This window comes from Haliotis cracherodii, unplaced genomic scaffold (assembly GCF_022045235.1).
Source record: "Haliotis cracherodii isolate W230 unplaced genomic scaffold, xgHalCrac1.p SCAF_28, whole genome shotgun sequence".
Classification (NCBI taxonomy): Eukaryota; Metazoa; Mollusca; class Gastropoda; order Lepetellida; family Haliotidae; genus Haliotis; species Haliotis cracherodii.
Window position 1 is genome coordinate 4,611,940 of NW_027266284.1, and position 22,910 is coordinate 4,634,849.

The 22,910-nt window shown below is 37.8% G+C and overlaps 1 protein-coding gene across 3 annotated transcripts in view; it reads right to left on the minus strand.

The window, feature by feature from the left end:
* The window catches only part of LOC139473393 (polycystin-1-like protein 1), a 235,293-nt gene extending 217,379 nt beyond the window's left edge, over positions 1-17,914 (minus strand). For all 3 annotated transcript variants that reach the window (XM_071255959.1, XM_071255957.1, XM_071255956.1), the window contains exons 1-2: positions 17,748-17,914; positions 13,317-13,443 (exon numbers count right to left, since the gene is read on the minus strand). In XM_071255959.1, the coding sequence (XP_071112060.1) occupies positions 13,317-13,443; positions 17,748-17,796 (176 nt within the window). In that variant the 5' untranslated portion in view covers positions 17,797-17,914. The remainder of the gene's footprint in view (positions 1-13,316; positions 13,444-17,747) is intronic.
* Between the last annotated feature and the right edge of the window lie 4,996 nt (positions 17,915-22,910).

A 22,910-nucleotide genomic window follows, 5' to 3' on the forward strand; every position in this document is an offset into this window, starting at 1 on the left:
CAGTTTACTGCAGGGACACAAATCAGCAACATTTTACTGCAGGGACACAAATCAGCAACAGTTTACTGCAGGGACACAAATCAGCAACAGTTTACTGCAGGAGACACAGATCAGCAACAGTTTACTGCAGGGACACAAATCAGCAACAGTTTATTGCAGGTCACAAATCAGCAACAATTTTCTGCAGGGTCAAAAATCAGCAACATTTTACTGTAGGGACAAAAAAAATCAGCAACAGTCTACTGCAGGACACAAATCAGCAACAGTTTACTGCAGGGACATAAATCAGAATCAGTCTACTGCAGGGACACAAATCAGCAACAGTTAACTGCAGGGACACAAATCAGAATCAGTCTACTGCAGGGACACAAATCAGCAACAATTTACTTCTGGGACACAAATCAGCAACAGTTTACTGCAGGGACACAAATCAGCAACAATTTACTGCTGGGACACATATCAGCAACAATTTGCTGCAGGACTTATCAGCAACAATTCACAAATTCCACTCAGAGACTAAACACACTTACAAAAAAAACGTGAATTCAATATCAAAAGAATATTGTCCAACAAATCTGCGCTTTCCAATAGGTTTTAATTCATGGCAAGGTATACTCACATGTACCATATGGCCTTTCAAACAACCCAAGCCAAGAAAGACCTATCATTCTCTCTATAAGCCGGATATAAGTCCATAAGAAATTACTTACGCTGTGACATTGTGAGAGGAAAGCAAAAGGCTAGTACTTCAAGTCCCACAGCCACTGATACGAATGAGTCAAGACAAATGACTACAGCGAGGTCACTGTCTATTGTGCTGACTCTCCCCACCTCCCTAATCTACAACCTATTATATTTGCTCGGCTAAACAAATGGTAAAGACCAACAATACATGTCTTTCCCTATAAAAAATCATAAAACTATTGTCCATGAGAATGAATAACGGCAAATCGTGTTTGCCCATTCATGTATCGGAGCAGGGCGCTTGTGAAGCAGATGAGTTATATAGACTGGGGATCAGGAGTACTCCAGTCAGGAGACATAGGGGAGAAAGTACAATCAGGACATTTGTTTGCAGTTACCTTACATACATGTCCATTCAATCAGAGTACCACAAAACCTTCAAATTTGTAATTCAATCTGAATAGCTTTTATGTGTAAATAGAAGATAATACTAAAAACTTTCTACTTCTAAATGAGGGACTTTGATCTGGTGCACAGTTCATGGTATGAGATCAGAGTTTTACTGCACACAACACACTGTGTACTACATGTAAATTAACTGCAGAGTCCTAGAGAATGCAAACAGGTATGGCTGGCTGAATCATTAAACTTAACAACACTATAGCGTGTTTGTTACATAGTATCCACATTTCTTCACAAAAGGTGTGAAATTATATTCCATGATATTTCCGTGACTTAACTTGAATTCTATTTTCAATTATTCATATGAATTAGCCTTATAACTTTTATAGAGTAATGTTCTGCATTTGTGCAAAGTGAGTTTATTACTTTACTTCTAAAAAGTATTTCATCACAACTCTTACTATTCTTATTTATATTGTTTTTTTAAAAACTGTCCAAAAGAAGCATTTTTCTTTTGTAACTTATTTCATCAATTTGATTCAAAATTCCTTTTAATATTGTTTTAATTAATTTTGACGAAATCGTGTGTGAAGCGATCGGAAGATCGCAAAACTCATCGTTATTAACAGCAACTACCGTCACATTACCACTATTGATGCCTTGAAACGAACTTTAGTTCCATTTTTAGAAAATGGATACATATATCATAAATGACATACTTTGTCTTGTTAAAAATCATATTTGTTATAGTTTGACGATTCTATGTCAACACACACTACTCGCGATCACGTGCCCGGAAGCCTCGACAGTGACTGGTCGAACTGGTTCCATATGGAAAATGATAACCGGCAATAGTAATCAGCTGCTATACTTAGGGTTATTATTATTTTAATTATATTTAGTAAAAGCTGCATCTAAATTAACAAGATATTGGAATATATTATTCCTGATAACAAAATAGTTTCAGATACAATTTTTGCCAATCCGGTTTAAGTTATATCATTGGGTGTGTCTTGACCGAACCACCGTTAGATTCCAAGAAAACGTGTGTACAGCTGATTGCAGTTTCAGGCTTAGTTTACGAGATATTACACAAAGTAATCTTAATCCCTGGATGTAAAACAATGCATAGCAGAATAAAAAATACAATTTAAACAGTAAATCAACATGTCTGGTGATTTTTTATCTTAAATTTCAAATTTGTACTGACCAAGTTTCTCATCACCCGTTTGTTTACTGGAATTTGCTGAAGGGGTACAATGTAATTTTTTTCTGCGTATAATATTCAAAAACAAATTTCCCAAAATACTGAATCCGCTAGAAGGGGGTGCGCATTATACTTGGGGGCGTACTACAGTCGTGCCTCGTTTATACGGACACTTGCATCATTTCACAATTCGTCCGTATTAACGAATTTCCGTATAACTGAAACCAGCTTCTTACTGGAAGAGTTACTTCCCTTAAATTATGCAACTCATGACAGATGACAGAGCAAACAGATACATCCACTCAATCTTTATTCAAGACACATGTTTAAAAAAATCTGACTCTGCCCTCCACAGACTCCATATTTATCGAATGGGATTACATGTACAATAAACAAGCTTGTCTCAAACGTAACTCAGTGTCACTCTGTTAATTGACTTCTCACAAATCAAAGGATTACCACCAGCGGAAGTGAATTGTCCGGGTAAGTGAGACAATTTTGTGTGCATTTCAGTGTTTTGTGTATGAAAATGACCATCCGGTTCCGGAAACTGAATTTCCGTATATACGGGTAAATTTATATAGTAATTATTTCGTTTTGAATGAAAATCGTCCGGCAACCGAGGTTTCCGGATATCTGAAGTCTGTATAAGCGGGGCATGACTGTATAGTTCAAAACAAACCACTTTTTTTATTAAAAGGACGAGCCGTACAAACATCATAATTAATTTCACAACACACTTTTAAAAGAGGAAAAAATATTTGGTTTAAAGCAGCTTTATTCTAGCCATTTAACCCTTCAGAAGGGCCTATGTTGCAGGTTGCAAACTTTGTTATGAAATGATTGTTTGTCACAAAATTATTTTGTTATAAAATCATATAATAATAAATTTGTCACAAATTTATTCTGTTAAAAAATCATTTCATAATACAATTTGCAACACGTAATATAGACCCTTGTGAACAATGAAATGGCCAGCATAAAGTGGCAAAAACATCCATTGTGTGATCAGAGCCCATTGTATGATAGATATTCCGGGACACATCTGTAATTACAAGCATCTAAAAAGTCTATCAATGTCAATAAGGCGTCACTAACATATTCACCTTGATACAATCTTTTTGCCTAACAGGCACAAGCTTTCACTAAAATTATTTTCTTCATATATTTGACAAGAATATGTATATTCAAACCGATTTAGACAATATGTACCCAAGGCAATTTTAGGTTTGATAAATCACACACTACCATATATTCCGATGTTATCAATGCATTAACTGCCTTCAGGAAGGCTAGATTGGTATGAATGCTCCAGATATTGAGTGAGTAGAAATCCACACATGCTCATGCATAAATTCATGTATATAAGAAATAGCATTAAAACCTGTACATGTCCAAACAGAAATGTAATAGGTTGCCAGGTATACAGCTTGACTGTGAGAAACCTATGACACAAAAGTTCAATATTTCATATTCATTGTTCTTTTTCAGAATAGGATTTTTCGTCATGTTTTTATGTGCTTACTTTACAAAACATATGTAAACATGAAATCAAAGAAATGATACAAACAAAGGAGATTTCAAAGCATGGTAAAATAAATTCTCTCTCTTCACAGAGATTTCGATTATATTTTTTTATTTATTTATTTATTTTATCACCATAACTGCTAGATAAGATGTGAAGAGCAAAACTCCATGTTTTTCATTGTAGATACTATTTTCTTAATACATATGTTATATATTTTACTGTATCAGTCTGGGGCCAAAAACATTTGAGTCTACAAGCCCAACTTGGCTGTTATCATCATTTTCAGTACACTTAGTGTTGAATCATATCTTACTAGCTGATCTTACTAGACAGAACAGAATTTTACTTGACAAGGTCTTCAGACAGTGGCTAAAGTCGCATCCTGGTGTATATGGGCCAGTGAAAAATCATCATTTTCTTTCTCACACAAATGCTGATGCAACTGCAACTGGGCATATATAACCCTGACATCATTTTGTGAAAGAATATACAGTGATCCCTCGCTACAACGCTACCTTCGGGGTCCAAATAATTGATGAGCGTTATAGATGATCAGCGGTTTAACGAAGGTTGAATCATAGGTGCTAGATGACCAACAAAACAGTATACATGCTCTGCCTACCTAACACGATCTATGTTGCACGTTTCAGTGTTTCAAAAAAGATTAGAATAGAAGTTATTTATGATTCATAGTGTTAAAAATTTTTTATCAAGTATTGATATGCGCTTTAATAAAGACACATTGTATCCCTTCAGCGAATTCAGGTGAATAAACAGGTATAACAAACTTGGTCAATAAAAGTAAGAAATTTGATAAAAAACATCACTAGACATGATGATTTACCATTTAAAATGCATTCCTGCTTTCCAAGGCATTGTATTATAAGCAGAGATTAAGATTACCGTGTGTATTTTCTCGTAAACTAAGCCGGAAATAGCAATCAGCTGTGCACACGTTTCCTCATAATCTACCGGTGATTCAGTTAAAACATACCCAATGATACAACTTCAAAGAATTTTGATGCAATGGTCGGAAGAAATTGTATCTGAAATTTTTATTTTATCAGTTCATTTCAAGGCATCAATAGCAGTAATCTGACAATGGTTGCTGTAAATAAAGGTGAGTTATGCGATCTTCCGATCACTTCGCATACGATTTCGCCGAAATTATTGTAAACATTTTTATGATTATTGAATGAAATTTTGAATATAAATAATAAAATATATTGCAAACATTAGTCGAGATAAACATTGAACATTTTTTTTATTACCAGATATTATAATAATAGGATTAAATTGCGTACTTCAGTCCGGATTTCCGATGTTATGTGATCGCGGTGATCAGCTGATACTGTTTTCTTAGATGGGGGAAAACATAGTGTCATTGGAAAACTTGAGTTTATTAAAAATGTTAGTAAATTTTGGGAGCCAAGCTTTACCGTGCGCTATAACCGAGGTAGCGCTATATCGAAGGGCGCAATAACGAGGGACAACTGTATCACAAAACAATGCCAAATGGCATCAGTCATCTTTCCAACAAATAAATGATTTCAGTTAAAAGTACAGAAGGAAATAAATTTGAAAATATGAAATCTGCATTTGGTATTAAATTTAAGTTTTTTGTTTCCGATGCAGTATGTTGAATAAGTAAAAACAATACAGCCTTCATATGACACACTGTCTGACAGACATACTCACATGACTGCACCACAAAGGACAGCGGCACAACAAACAACACTGCACCATACATATTTCAATTCAAGGAGAAACCTCAAATGTACCTTTCACAAATCCAGCAATCACTCAAATGAACCCTGCATAGATTTTCAAGACCTCCTCTCAATCATCAATAAAGAAACAATAAACTAACGTAATTACTATTGCAACAAATTTCTCACTTGACTAAAATTTCACTAACCTGAAGTAATTCTACCTGTAAACCTCAGCCTGGCACAGGTAAGGAGCACGTACTGCACTGTGAGAAAGAGACTTAACTTCTGGACCAGTCTATTTTCACACAGGGGTGGCTCTAGATGAATGAATACATTCTGTGAAGTGACATCTCATTTCTTCAGGTCATTTTCATGAGACAGGCTTGCTTGCACAGCGGGTCTTAAACACCCCTTTTCTCTTTAAGTGTATCATCGGTAAACCTTTGAGGTCTGTTATATGGAAGACTTTTAAGTCGGATTTTAAGCCGTGAGCTTTTGTTGCGACTTAATTATAGACTTTCATTGTTTATGCTAGAATAACTTGACACAATACCGTCAGTTTGGGACAATATGGTGTTGAGCCAGGTACACATAAACTAAAACTTACATTGTCATATATCCATGACCAGGGCACATGAGTTGAGTGACGGAGCAGTGACATGTTTGTTGTGCCCTCCAAGGCTTTGCTTGAAAACATAACACTCCTCTTAGATACATGCAGCAACACCTGTGGCAAATCACATTCTAAACGTATGTGACCACAAAATGCAACAAGAGTTTGCCACTAACGTGGCTATATCCGTCGCCCTTGTTGCAGAATTTATGACATAATTAAATCTAAACAAACCCTAACCTTTTTTATCCGAGGTGGAACTTGTCATGGAAATTGTTAACAAAAGATGAGTTTGGAACCTAAGTTCATCTTGTTTCCATGGAAACGTAAAAAATAAACATTTCTAAAATTTAACAATAGCAAAAGGCACCAGTTCAGCATGTACCTGACAGACCTGCAAAGTTTGATGTAAAAATATTGAATGGTTTATGAGTTATGCTCCGGAAACGAACCCTACCCTCACAGAACCTAAGTCCATCTTGTTGCCATGGAAACGTAAAAAATAAAAATTTCTAAAATTTCTAAATAGCAAAAGGCACCAGTTCAGCATGTATCTCACAGACCTGCAAAGTTTCATGAAAAAATATTGAATGGTTTATGAGTTATGCTCCGGAAACGAAACGTGACGGACGGAGCCCGTTTCTATATCCCCCGCCAACTTTGTTGGGCGGGGGATAATTATTCAAGCAAATGAAATATGCCCCTATCTTACGAACTGTGAGTGTGCCTACCTATCAGAATTTTCTCTCCAATCAATGGTGACATTCCACACCTCTGATAATCAAACTGTAACATGCTTGGGAGCAGTTCAAAAATTTGTCAGAAAACCCCTCCCAACTGAAAGCATAATTGTGGAAAATTTGACATCCTCAAAGAGATTCTTTCTGAAAGCATGAGTTAGGTCTAACGCCACAAATTATAGTACCTTTACATACTTTTCTCCAACAAATTCCCCCAGTTGGGACCAAAACAACCACAAACATGTTAGAAGATTTATGTAAGAAGTACAGGCACATTCCTTTATAGTATTTCGACACATTTTTACCTTAGCTTGTGTGCTCCCCAGGGAGCTGAGAACATAATTTGTGTGCAAACTGATCCATTTACCAAGATAATTTAAATGCTTAATTTGATTATGAAAACATGCATCAGTTCCAGCTCAAATCGCATCCTATTCGTATGCCAACGTCTCTAAACAACCAGTCCAATGTATCCTCCACCTAGACACTCACAATATCCCTATCAAATGTTGAACAGTATATTTGAGACGGCACACAGAGTCGAGTATTGATGATAACTGCCTGTACTAATGATGACAGAACAAGAGTTCTTTGATTGGACATCTATTGTTGGTGCTATGTCCTTCCAACTGGACTCAATAGAAAGGTGTGGTGGAAAATGGCTCAGGTATTTATCATGATAGCAAGCTCCGACGTTCATACAATGTTTGGTTGATTGGTTGTTTGGTTTGTTGTTTTACACCCCACTCAGCAATATTTCAGCTATCTGTAAATAATTGAGTCTGGACCAGACAATCCAGTGATTGATATCATATTGGGATCGATGACATGCATCAACTAAGTCAGCGAGCCTCACCACCCGATTTCGTTAGCCGCCTCTTACCACAAACATAGTCGCCTTTTACAGCAAACATTGGTTGCTGAAGACCTATTCTACCCCCGATCTTCACCGGTCTACAATGTTTGGCCCTCACTCCGTGAAGGTTCATACACCAATGAACTCACACAATGTGAAAGTCAGTTCTTATAATTTTTTATATCACTGTTTTGTCGCTCACAGGAAGTAGGTAGGCATAGATCTGTACACAATTTTATTTCGTACGTGTGATGTCATGTTTAAACTGATAGCCATACAACAACCAGCTGTAAAAATAGTTCCTCAAAACTAGAGGTGACATGAGCTTACCCATACCCTACAGGAACAACTTTTGTAGTTTCTGTACAACAAATGTATTTAAATAACATTCTCATTAGATGAGAAAAGCCTGTTAGAGAACTACCTCGGTAAATAAATCACAATGACAGCGCGTCAAAATATTTATATCTAGTACAAGACATCAAAATGACTGACACGATAAACGTGTTAGGAGACATTTCTGAAATTGTTAATGAACCTGTGGCTATCATAAGTGTTATTCACTGATCAACTGGCCGATCATTGAAGGTGTGATTATAAAGATGTGTCAAATTGATACTAAGGTTAATTCATAGATTGCTGTGGACTGTCAGTGTAGTCTATACACGGATCGAGTTGATACTACAATAGTTTGGATGTGCTTCTCTTCGTTTTGGTCTCTAGGATGGGTTGTAGCAAGGATATCCTTGAACGGCATGCAATCAAACTCTCTGACTTATTCCAAGGTATGCTAAAACGCTGTTCAAGATTAAAGGGCCTAGATGATGAGAAATAACACTACTGTATTCATTATTTACAGGTATTAATACCTCACTCACTCACTCACTCACTCACCCACCCACTCTCATTCACTGGGTTGAAAATTGGAATTATCAGTTTTACAATTGTATATTTCCACATCTCAAGCAGTTCTGGCATGTTCTATATATAGAACTAAATTCTGTACGTGTGTAATTTGGACAATTGCCTTAAAATGCAACTATGCCTGTCACTGACTCACTCACCCACCCAGTCTCACTCACTCACTCACTCACCCACCCAGTCATCACTCACTCACTCACCCACCCAGTCTCACTCACTCAATCACCCACCCAGTCTCACTCACTCACTCACCCACCCAGTCTCACTCACTCACTCACCCACCCAGTCTCACTCACTCACTCACCCACCCAGTCTCACTCACTCACTCACCCACCCAGTCTCACTCACTCAATCACCCACCCAGTCTCACTCACTCACTCACCCACCCAGTCTCACTCACTCACTCACCCACCCAGTCTCACTCACTCACTCACCCACCCAGTCTCACTCACTCAATCACCCACCCAGTCTCACTCACTCAATCACCCACCCAGTCTCACTCACTCACTCACCCACCCAGTCTCACTCACTCACTCACCCACCCAGTCTCACTCACTCACTCACCCACCCACCCAGTCTCTCTCACTCACTTACTCACTCACCCACTCAGTCTCTCACTCACTCACTCACCCACCCAGTCTCACTCACTCACCCACCCAGTCTCACTCACTCACTCACTCACCAATCCAGTCGCACTCACTCACTCACCCACCCAGTCTCACTCACTCACTCACTCACCCAGTCTCACTCACTCACTCACCCACCCAGTCTCACTCACTCACTCACTCACCAATCCAGTCGCACTCACTCACTCACCCACCCAGTCTCTCTTGCTCACTCACTCACCCACCCAGTCTCACTCACTCACTCACCCACCCAGTCTCACTCACTCACCCAGTCTCACTCACTCACTCACCCAGTCTCACTCACTCACCCAGTCTCACTCACTCACTCACCCAGTCTCACTCACTCACTCACTCACTCACCCACCCAGTCTCACTCACTCACCCAGTCTCACTCACTCACTGGGTTGAAAATTGGAATTGGAAATTTTCTGCTCAGCCCAACTATCAGTTTTACAATCGTATCCAGGGTTTCCATCATTCATTCATTAGATTCAGGCTTAACAGCCATGTCAATCACCATTTTATTATTATGGCCTACATTTCTCAACATATTCTACATTACAGAGGCTATGGTACATAGTAACCTACTTGCAACTTGCAATGGCAAATACATAGACAAGCTACACTCTGTGATGGATTTTCTGTCCCGTGTGAAACAAAGGCTCACAAAGGCCCTAGGCTTCTAAAATTGATTCACTTAGGACAAATTATCCTAAATTCTTGCAGCCTGAAGGATATTCTGGAAATACACATGTTCCACAGCATGACACTACCCTCCCCATCTCCCCCTTCCCTTACATCATTCTGTCTGCAGGTTAAAACCAATACAATGAAAGCTGACAACATTCCTCGTTTGACTTTCTGTAAAGTTGAAATGTATACCTGAAGTTTTAGCCTTGATCAGGTGATAAAACTGCCAATCAACCACTAAAGACACAGCTCCGTCGCAACGTCTAAATACAGACAGGTAAGTTGATCCAAACCACAATAACGACCAGACCGAGCCTATCTCGTGTTCTGGTTGGCTGCCTGAAGCCATTACATACACAGCTGTTTCTAGGACATGCCGACCAACAAACTAACAATCAGCCATTGTTTTCATCCCCCTTTATTAATGTGACAATGTGACAATGTGACAGTACTTCTTCTATCCATTGCAATCACCGACCTTAAAGTGGCCATGCTGCAGTGCATGTTATATTTATTTGTCTCTCCAAGTGCATGCAGGTTAACTGCTGGTCCACTGAGTGAGTTCATGATTTCATTGTTCAACAACATTGTTCTGTTTGCTATGTTAGTTTCATGTGGTCGGAAAGATTACCACTTGGTGAAACCAACAAACACTGGTCTTGTGCTGATTGAGTATTTTGTTCTAATAGATGCCCACATACTTTGATATGCATATCCAGAAATATGGACAATGTGCCTTTTAGATTTTAACAAACTCACTTTAAGCCATCTTATTTTCACAATCTCCAAGGCCAAGTTCAAGTGTTTGCCTCTCATTGTCTGTATTTCTTATACATTAGGAGGCATGCATCATTTCAGACAAGTTTCACTACAGAAACCTCTTTATCTGGAAGACTGTCCAGTCCCGCCCTGGTTACCTGCACTAACGAGTTTCTGTCACCTGATACCAGATAATAGAGACATCAAAGGAGACAGGTAACGAGGTTAGCAAAGGGTTAACACACCTCACTCAATGTACAGGTATAATTATTGTCAAACTATACATGTTTTTCATGTTGGTGGCAAATTAATAATTCAGTTTCATTTCTTAAAATACCATACAGAGTATTACACATTAACTCAGTAGTACTTAGCAATAAGCTGTATAACCTTGTGAGGTGACATCGCAGGGTTATTCTGATCTTCGAAAGCCTGAGGACTCAATAGTTTCCATGGTTTTCAGACTTTTTGCTCCGTATTCACCAGCTAGGTTACACTCACATCATTTTTCATGTTCAAGGCCCGTCATGCTGTGAATGTCGTATAAATGTCGTCCCCAACAGGTCGTCAGTGATGACAGATGATGACCAGGTATCCCCATCAGTGAACCTGTACTTTCAGTAGCGGTCCAGACTCCCCGCCTACATCTCCGCATACCATGACGACATGTACAGTGGGTATTGTAAACCTACTCCGCCCTCATGCCTGATCTTACATAACACCTTTCCACAAACTTTCTTTTTTTCATGTTTCAAATCTTCCTACAGCAATTGTACACTTCTCAAATAACATTGAAAATGGGTGCTTTTGTTTGTTTGTTGTTTAACGCCACACTCAGCAAAATTCCAGCAATATGACAGTGATCTGTTAATAATCGAGTCGGGACCAGAATATCCAGTGATTGACATCATAAGCATCAACCTACACAATTGTGATACGATGACATACATCAACCACGTCAGTGAGTCTGCCCAACCGATTCCGTTAGTCGCCTCTTGCAAGATGCATTGGTTGCTGATGACCAATTCTAACACAGATCTTCACAATTTAAACATGAGTGAGTGAGTGAGTGAGTGAGTGAGTTGTTTTTACTGTCAGTATTTCATTCATATCACAATCTAAAAAAAGATCTTTTACTTCAATACGATACCTCTCTGCATAAGGATCTGAAGACACCTTCATAGGGGGGTCGCACTAGGGGAACCTTCTAATCAGCCAGTCATTGTTGATGATTCCAAGTTCTCAGTATTAGTGGGCAAAACATTCCAACAATTATATCTGATTTCTGTATCTCGAAAACAAACAAAAAAGACACCTTCCAAATGTAGAGAAATAACATCATTATATTGCTGTGGAAATTTAATACACACTGTTGCTTCTTGACACCATGGCACCTACACGAAATGGAACTACCATCAAAGGAATGGTTGTATTTTCATTTCTGCAAATTAAAGTTTTCAAAATCGAGTTGTAAAGAAATGAATCTTAATTGTTTTAGAAAGCCAACATATGATTGGGTCGAGAACTCGCACATCCTTCGTTTAGATTGGCCAGTCAAAGTTCACTCAATGTTGACTCCCTCACCTATGGAGGTGTACTCAGATCTTAACATGCTTAACACAGAGGTATCAATGGGAACAAAGAGCAGATTTAGTTAAATTAATTTATATCATGGCATAAGTTTAATGTGTGAGGAAACACTGAAGTGATTAAGCCCTTATTCAGGGTTGCAATATGACACATACTTGCTAGCGTGAGTCGGTCTAAAGTTATAAGTATACTGAGGGCAAACACAATTTCAGCACTTCGGAAATGCCATAAATGTTGTCACAATTTAGGGTCCCAAGTTAGTCACCTCTTACGTCTAGCAATAGGGTGGGGTCCTGGGGATACATTCTACAACAAGATCCCAAGTTAGTCACCTCTTACGACTAGCAATAGGGTGGGGTCCTGGGGACCCATTTTATCAAAGGGTCCCAAGTTAGTCACCTCTTACAACTAGCAATAGGGTGGGGTCCTGGGGACACATTTTATCAAAGGGGCGCAAGTTAGTCACCTCTTACGTCTAGCAATAGGGTGGGGTCCTGGGGACACATTCTATCACAGGGACCCAAGTTAGTCACCTCTTACAACTAGCAATAGGGTGGGGTCCTGGGGACACATTCTATCACAGGGACCCAAGTTAGTCACCTCTTACGTCTAGCAATAGGGTGGGGTCCTGGGGACACATTCTATCACAGGGACCCAAGTTAGTCACCTCTTACGACTAGCAATAGGGTGGGGTCCTGGGGACACATTCTATCACAGGGACCCAAGTTAGTCACCTCTTACAACTAGCAATAGGGTGGGGTCCTGGGGACACATTTTATCACAGGGACCCAAATTAGTCACCTCTTACGACTGCATGGTTCTTGGGTCCTGGGGACACATTCTATCACAGGGACCCACAGGGGTACTCCCACATCAGTGACACTGTCTCTAACATCTATTCACATGACTTATCCTTCCCCTAAGTTTCCATGCCCCTAAGAACCAAACCCCACCAAACTGATATCCCAAATCCACCACAGTTACCTACCTTTGTTTTGCACAGAGTTTTGAACATCCAACAAGAGGTGAATCTTCTGACAGCACATTAACACCATCTTGTCCAATCTGATTGCTCATGTCATGATAGCAGCCTCTGTACCAGATGATGCCACTGCCTGTAACAGGTGAACACGCACAGATAAATCTCCACATCACTAAACACAGTTCCGTCACACTCATGATCAATCACGATTGTGGCGACAGCTGCAAGTGACAACAACTTTTTTTCAAGAGGATTTCATATGACTGGTCATAAACTTCCTCATGGAAATTTATGAATTAATACATGTAATAATGACAGTTTAAGATATCTTTACCACTTAAATCCAACCTGTTAACACAAGTTGTGTTTAGATTTACGATGAGTTTCAGATTAATGGTTTTACATTACATATTGCTGTGAGAATTGACAAACATTTATATCCTTTTGTCCCATGTAGTGAATGTCTGCCATAAAATGTTCACTGAAGGTCATACAAATTTAATCATTTGTTCTTGATCCTTACAAACTGTCAGAATTGATTAAAAAATAATTTCTTTTTGTCCAATGTCGTGCTTATCATCCATGTAAGATTTAAATTTCACCTAAACATAAATTGAAACATGAGTCATCAGAAGATGACAAACCCCTTGGCCCCCACAAATGAAAAAGAACAAATAATCTGAGTGTTACACCTCGTCCCACCAGAGTGTCTGTCTAAACTTGACGGGAGTATTCCTATCTTCTCTGTCCGTATACAAGAGTAGTTATTAAGCTATCAAAACAATAACATGGAATTTAGATTTGGATCTTTGTATCTCTATGTTCATATGAATAGAGTGAACAAATAATTGAAACCATGTCAAGAATATACACCACAGGTGTACAATTTGGTCATTGTGTGTGCCTACTGAACACTGGCAGTCTTAGAGATATGTTCTGTGAACACAGCGGAGCCATTTAGTCCAAATCACCATTGAGATCATATTTCTTGTCAATGAATTCAAGTGATCACAGTGAATTTTGCCTTTGTGAATATGTTTATTAATAAGCTGACACCAGATACTTAAAGTGTATTGTCAGGTACTTGTAGTTTTAGACTGAAAATACCACGTTAACACGTTTCAGTATAGTAGTTTACAATACATCCGTGTGGCATACAGTGCAAACTCTACATCAATCAAGTGAACAAAGAGTGTTTGACATTGAACATGACAATGTCATAAATGATAGTTGGAAGGTTTTGCAAGTTACAATGACCTTGCTAGGCTGACACAGACTTAAGCAGCATCAGAGAAGGATGTTTGTCTCCTTGAGTCGGGAAAACATTTTCAGAGTCATTTAGTCTGACAAGAAAAAAAATAGGAAATTATTGTCTTTGATAAAGTAGTGGAACAACTAGTGATTCTGATCAGGCCAAAGATAATGTTTGTTTCTGGTCTCTAGACTGACCTTCATCTGGCCTCAAACCTTTTTCCCTTGTCATTATCAAGTAGCAACATATCGCTATTTCCAGCCCGGAAGTGTCACTGTGTTACGTCAAACATGACACACAAAAATTTGTTGCACTTATCTGAAGAAAACACATTAATTATCTTCATTTGAAAGCAAGCTTTTATTGACATCCTGCAAATTGCCATTATAGGTTGTGATTTCTCATTGACAAGACTGCACTGGTGCAGGATAAAATCTACGCCTAAGTTTATGAGCAGACTGCACTGAATGCAGTCAGTAATATATTCCACAAATAGGACAATAAATATCCCTTGCTTCAAATTCATACCATGTATACAACTTACAAGATCTAAACATACAGAAACTAAATTACTTTCATTTGCACAATGTTCACATCCTGTTTACACTACAGGTCACCGATCATCGCTCCAAACACATATAGGGGCGGTCGGGTAGCATAGTGGTTAAAGCGTTTGCTGGTCATGCCGAAGACCCGGGTTTGATTCCCGACATAAGTACAATGTGTGAAGCCCATTTCTGGTGTCCCCTGCCGTGATATTGCTGGAATGTTGCTAAAAGCGGCGTAAAACCATACTCACTCACCCATACACATATAATGTTCCAGTAAAGCATAGGAGCAGACAATTTACCTGATATGCAGTCAGTTGCTATCTGCAGCCTGCACAAGGTGCGCTTACCGTACATCCTGATTGGTCGAATACCAACAACAATGACAATGATCAGTTAAAAGGTGATACATCGCAGTGGATCAAGATAGATTGATTTTTAGGTTTCTGCCATGGAATACTCAAGATTCCATTGCGAACTTGCTGGGTGTGTGGGATTAAAGTGAATAATCCTAGAAACTTCTAAGTGCTAAACTTCCAAACACTAATATATTTACTCCCATGTGTGATTTTATGACTTTGTTATCATGAAATCTATGCCTTTAATCTATACACTTGTCATCTAAACACTATCTTTTATGTTCTTACAGCCCTTAAGGATTGACTGAGTATTTTTTCGGTTCATTGAGGTATGAATCGAAAAACCGAAAAACCGATGTGCAAACTTTTGTAAAAATCTGCTATGCCAATACACGTGAGCAGAATGGGAATTGCTGGACTGTAATATTGGCATTACCCGATATTCCGTAGTAATAAAAGTAATACGTCTCGGAGGGCGTGGCTTAATTTTTTACATTCATTGGGAAATGAATGCAATAACACGTGACCAATTCAGCTAATCAGAATGCAGGAATTACAATGAACACAAGAAAAAATTATTTATTACCTAATAAATAGTAAACTGCTCGGTTTTGATACTGTTAATCTCCAGGTGCTGATCTGTCGAATGTGCTTCAAAATACCGTGATGATCAGAGGACAACTATTTCCCTATATAATCCACCAATCAGGATGACACCCTGGGTGCAGTGGAGAAAATAATACGAAATCGCACCCTGCATTACCAAGGAACAAAACATTAAAACAATAAATAAATTACCTGCCCTAGTACTAAATGGGCTGAAATAGGAAACACACATTGTTTTGCCTTGCAAGGATTTTCTAAAGGGTAAGTCAAGAAGGAACATATGGGCAAAAAGTCATATTTGACATGAAATAATTCCATTTACTGGTAATTACCAGTTTTTGACAGTTAATCTGTACTGAATGACATACCTAATTATCTAAGGACAAGACAACACATTCCCAGGCCAAGATTCCTACAACAACAATCTTAAACAAATGCAACTTTGTTGAAAATTAGTTAGCAATATCCTTAGAATTGACCTTTTTCAAAGATGTATATAACTAATAGTAAATCTGCTACACTAATACTCTGTTTGGGAGATGGAAAATCTTTTTCTCCAAATTCTAACAAATATCATAGATGCCTTTCCTTGGAGAAGCACCCAGAGTTTATTTATTTCAGAATAACCTTAGACCAAGGGCTTACTTTTTATAAAAATTGCTTGCATAAAAGTTTTTTTTAAGTTTGTTTCAAATGGCTCTTCTCAATTTTTTTCCATCCATTAACTTTTGACTGTATACTTATTCAAGTCTGTCACTTGGTGTGTTGGCTGATTTTAGAAATTGATATCATTAGCTACAAATTTGAGATGTCCAACTGTCTTTGAAATATATATCCCAAATCAAATAATTAACACCAATAAATCAATTCACGATATCTGAAGCTTAATGTTGTAAAATCCATCAATACTTGACATTTACTGATATATATTAAGATTCTAATTTCAAGCAATCCCTTGTTTGAATTCTTGATAAATGGATATTGTTTCATGTAATGTCACTGTTGCTGTAGACATGTGAGAGTAACACAATTCTAACTTAAATTTTAAATTGCTTCCTGTATTTACTACTTTAATCGTGTTGATCAAATATGTAAATAGATGTAGCATATCAAAAAGTCCCCTGATTTGATCAAATTACAATGTCAATAATTTCGTCAAACTCTTCCAACAACATAGGAAATGTCATTTCACTTAAAAAGAAATTCCATCAACATTTATTTTCGAAAGTATCTACTGAATCTTTTTTATTGACAGGTAATATAATAATCAAATGTAGATGCATCTATTTAAAGTGCAGAAATATTTTCATTTGTTTATTATCTTCTAAACAGATGTCATAATCACTTAGTATGACGGACTTTCTTTCAAACTTGTGATTTTCAAATACGTGAAATCTAAAGCCCTTGTGTATTTCACTGAAATCAACAATCATCTGTATTGTTCTACGGTCAACGCTGTAACTGATCCGTCGTGTCAACCGAAACGGTGTTGATTTCTCAAGCACCTGTCGTTCACCGCACTGATCCCTTAATCACAGTCAATCAATACCGTGGTTGGAAAGTGTCAAGCGCGATAACCCATTAAATAGAGGACAAACAATCGATACAATGCACAACTAAAGCCCTGCCAGTGAAGCGAGGTCTTGTTTTGACAGCATTAATCACTCCTTACCAGAGGCAATTAAACCCGCGTGGACAAGTACCACACACAAAATGTACATGTCTCGTTCACGGTCTGCTATGTCTTGTATCTTGAAGCATGTTCAGAAGTCATTTAAACTTTTCGATATAACTTATATATGACTTTCGCTAAGAATTGAAAAGTTAGTATAGTAAGTAGTTCCCAGGAAGTTCCTGATATCACTACTCGGAAGAAACGAACACTTCCGTGAAAACGGAAACCGTTACCATAGACATTCTGTAAGCTGATTGTTTTCTGAAATGTAAATGTCACACAATATTTCTCTTCGTTTATTGATAATCAAGATGCCTGTCATTATGTAAATAAAAACAAGTGAAACAATTTAACAACGAAGTGGGAACTAAATCGCGCGGATGTAGCGGGCACCTGTTTGAGTGATGGTGCCAGAGTTCCAATCTTTGGCACCTATCCCTTACCGCCCCCGCTGACTGAGAATGATGGCACAACTGCGTTTTATCTTCGATGATGGGGAAGGTGTTAAATCATATTTAGGTGAATCAATTTCCAGTTTCGAGCCTAAACCTTAGAAAAGTAAAAGTGATGTGGTATTGAAGAATTGAAATATTCAAGCGTGAGATATTTGGGATATCATACTAGTTATATTTCATCATGCCTAGTTGTTGTTTATTGTTGAACGCCGTACGAATGAATGGTCCTGCTATATGACAGCGGTCTGTTAATGATCGAGTCTGGACCAGACAATCCAGTGATTGACATAATGAGCATCGATCTACGCAATTGGGATATAATGCCATGCATCAACCAATGAAGGGCGGATCCAGTTTTAAAGATTGTGTGTCTACAACGTTCTACATTTGTACATTTCAAAATATGTACATGTACAATTCAAACACGAATTTAATCATCGCTTTATTTTTCTATTCTTTATGATGAACTGTTGTGTCTATCTACTACAAGAGAAGATAAAATCTCATTTCAGTGAAGTGATCTTAAATAACATATAAATGCCGGGACTACTTTCAGTCTGCCTCAATGACGACGCTATACTTATCAGAGTAAGATCTTGAAGATAACAGTAAGAAGAATACATATTAAATTAAACATTGTCAGACCAACTCGTGAAAACATCAACTTTGTCCGGTCATTCGATGAGGTAGGCTTGTTATGTGACAAAATAAATCCTCCATGAAGATCTGTCCTTTGTTTGAAAAGCATATTTCGAGAAGCCAACAGTCAACGTAACTATTGTGACGTCATTGCACATTTGGACACATACGTCTGTACAGTGTTAACAATAGTGGTGTCTATATTTCGTAAACAATGCCGTTGGGCGCATTTCATGTTTAACACACCTATGCTTCGTACTGACACATATTTCCAGCCGTATGAAGCTGGCATAGTATTGCCAACTGCGGCATTAAACAACATTCACCCACAGTAACATTATGACACCTTCAGAAACAAGATACGATTGTTAAACACGACAATTTCGCATGGAAATTTACAGTAAACGGTGCTTAGTCATTTTCCAGGTGTATATTTTGCATTGGGAATTAACGATTCAAAATAATTTATTCCCTAGCGTCCGAATAAGTGTAGAAGTCTGAAGTGATCGAATTCAACACACACCAGAATATATAAGGATCCATTACCTCACGTTAAGACAGATTGAGACACTTTCCCACGAGTATAACATTTTTCGATAAAGATCAGAGCCACTGCGGAAATCAGTGAGTTTAAGCAGTTACTTTTCCCGTTCATGGTGTAAATTGTAGCAGTTGGCCGACTTAACTCGGCTAATATATAGTTACCATGCATCAGAGTGACAGAGATGTATTTTAGACAGTACTGTGTGAACTGATTTCTCCAATGACTGATTTCTTTATTTTCCCCCATTGTCACCACGAGCCACCCAAAATAATAACCGAGACTCTCTCAGTAGAAAAGACGTGTACCTAAACGGCCTAGACTGACATCTAGTCTCACAAATGAACATATTTTACAGAAAAAAACAGTTGTTAAATTATAGTTAAAAATATAATAAAAAGGAGCCGGGAGATACTGCAGTAATCTAGACTTTCCAAATATTATATACTTGCATGGCCTGTATTGGATATATTTCTTTTTGGGTCTGTAATACAGACTAACAAAGGCCCACAAGATAGTCAGAATTTACGAAACGAGCAGAACGTTCAGAAATCGCAATGAGGTTATCACATGAGTTCAATTGAATGAGAATTATATGGACTTTTATTCAACACTTGCATGTATTTTTTTTATAAATAACACACTTCGGGAGGCTCAAATGTTTTCAGAGAGCGTTTTAAATTATTATTTATTTAAACACTAGCGAGTGCTTGGTCGAAGAAGACAGCCCTAGAAGATTTAGGTAAAGTGGTACAAATGAACTGTTTCATTGGCATTTTTTAGAAGTTGGCAAGTAACAGTGAAGACAAGATATGTTAATGATGGCACTCTTGCTAGACAACAGTATAAGGATCGCATCATGGTGGAATAAAGACTTAGTCATCCATAAAATATTTTGTCTTTAAAGTAGTCCAAACACACGGAATACAATTAACTTTGGGTCGCGGACTTGTACACTGTTTGATTATCTCTTGAATTCGAGAAATAGGCATTTTTCTGATTTTAGCCTTAATTAGCTACTTCATCACATCAAGTGTCTAAACCTCACACGTGTTTAAGGAGGAAGAAGGGCAGGTCATTAGTCATATGAGCACGCCCAAAAGTTTCCATATTTCAAAGTGTACCGTTAGTTTAAAATTTGATATTTACAGTGTGCCAAAGAGGGACGTTACCATAACTGGTCCTGCAACATGACTGTGGAATATATTTATTTTATGAAAAAAGCACAATATAGAAGCTTATACAAAAGCAAGTCTAGCCAGCTCTAGCTAGCCCTGTTCCACAGTCAGTCAGCATAGGGAAAATGTTTTTTTTGGTTTTTTTAAGAGTCAAGAAGGATATTGTGTAAAATAAGAGTTCATAGACTAAATGTTAGTCTATCATAACTCATTTTTTACCGTTTAAGTCAAATTTAAACACTTATCTCGGCTGATCTGGGTTGTTGTTTTTTTTATCTCTATAAGCGTGTTGAGTACATTGGTACAAATATTAACTTAATGTGAAATGTGTAAACTGTGTTAATCATTCTGCCTTACAGTTGCAATACATTATATCTTTGAAACCTGGTCACATCAAGGTCTGAACCTACACTGTAATCCTGCGGCTGTCAACCCCTGTTTGGTGTGCAAGGTTCGAGGTCTGTTTAGAGGGTATTCGGGACTCTGCAGTTTGGTACGCGGGACGCAAATAAAATCATATTTGGTCCGCAGGTTTAAAATTTAACGATTAATGAATGGTGTACGTAAACACTTCCCTTTATATATTTCTCGCGATCTTTCTTTTTGAGATTTCTGTAAAGTAGTACATCGTTAAATGTGTGACCATGATGATATCAGACAATTATGTTTATTATCAACACTTTATTATTATTTGGTTGTTATATATATAATATGTGTGTGTGTGTGTGTATATATATATATATATATATACATATATATATATACATACACACACACACATATATATATATATATATATAATCAGGTGAGGTGAAATGGGTTTTAACGTCGCGTCCAAGATTATTGCACTTATATAGCGACGTGCATGTACGTGTGTGTGTTTGTGTGGCTGCTTGTACTAGTCCGGACTGATGCCGATTTATAGTGCTAGCTAACAGTTTAATATGAATACCCCGCTCAGACACAGAATACAGACTCCGACCCGACCAGTCCTTGTTTTAGCCCCTTAATGCTGAGCGCCAGACAGGGTAACAACAAGTACCATCTTTTGTCTCTTGGTATGAGAGACGGGGATCGAACCCCGGACCTTCCGCTCTCCGGGCGGACGCTCTACCACTAGACCACGGAGGCGGTCACTTAATAATCAAATAAGGGGAGTAAGATTCAACACAGTTTTAAAACTGTGCTCAATCTTACTCCACTTATTTGATTATTATACTATATTGTGCCTGAGACTCTCTCTCTCTCTCTGTCTCTGTATTTACTATGCGCGAATGCCTAGTCCAAAATATGACAAAATACTACGCTTCGGACTACATACTTACTCCTTCCTCAGGTGTATGAATCAGAAAGCATACACTCCAAAACGTTGTGTTCCTCATAAAAAAGAAGTCGACATCCATAAGATCTCTGTCTCTTGTATGTATCACTTCTAAATGCCATGATTAATGTTGGTTACGAGAAATAACTCCGTACAGCGCGTAAAATCATTATAACACCTGTGGTGCGCAGGTATGTTTGTTAACTCGCTTTTTTCATAATAAAATAGAAGTTAGGATGCTTGTGGGTGGGTGTTCTGGTTTAATGAAACGTGTGCCAGAAACTTGGTATAGGACATCTGACACACGTTTCGTAAAACAAGTAGGATAAACGCATCTATGTAATACTCTAAGGTATAGCTTTCTTCACGTCGACAATGATAGGGAATTTATTTTGATTAAATTGTGTGCTCGGTCTTCACAACAAAAAAAGTATCAAAAATATTAACAAGATAACATTGATCCAAAGGATCAACACGACGCAAAGAAATTTTGTAACATACCTACCTATTGATGCAAGTACGTATACTGTCATAAAGCACACGTGTGTAACCCAGGTGGTGAAACAAATTGTAATTTGCATGTGGTACCTTGAGAATCAGGAATGAGGATATGGCACATTTCAGTTTAAATATGTATGTAATATAAAAGTAGAAAACAAACATATTATAGAAACAAAACTAGTTATATGCTTTCACAACAATGACTTCCTCCTGAAACATTTGAACAAGGGGTATTAAGTTGACACACTCGTGATGGTATTCATGGTACTGTTGACATTTATATTTCTACAATCGTAAAGTTATAAATAATTTTGCATAATTAATCTTTTCAAAGTAATATCTACATTTTTGTAATATTATTTTATTATGAAGTAGATTTGTGGAGACATGCAGATATTGTTGAAATTGAAACCCACAACGTTGTGAGTGTGTTTGTTATTGTTAACCATGAACCATATCTCTCTATAATACCTCACTGTCCAAAAGTACTAATATCTCGCTACACGGAAATTGGGTCAACTTTTC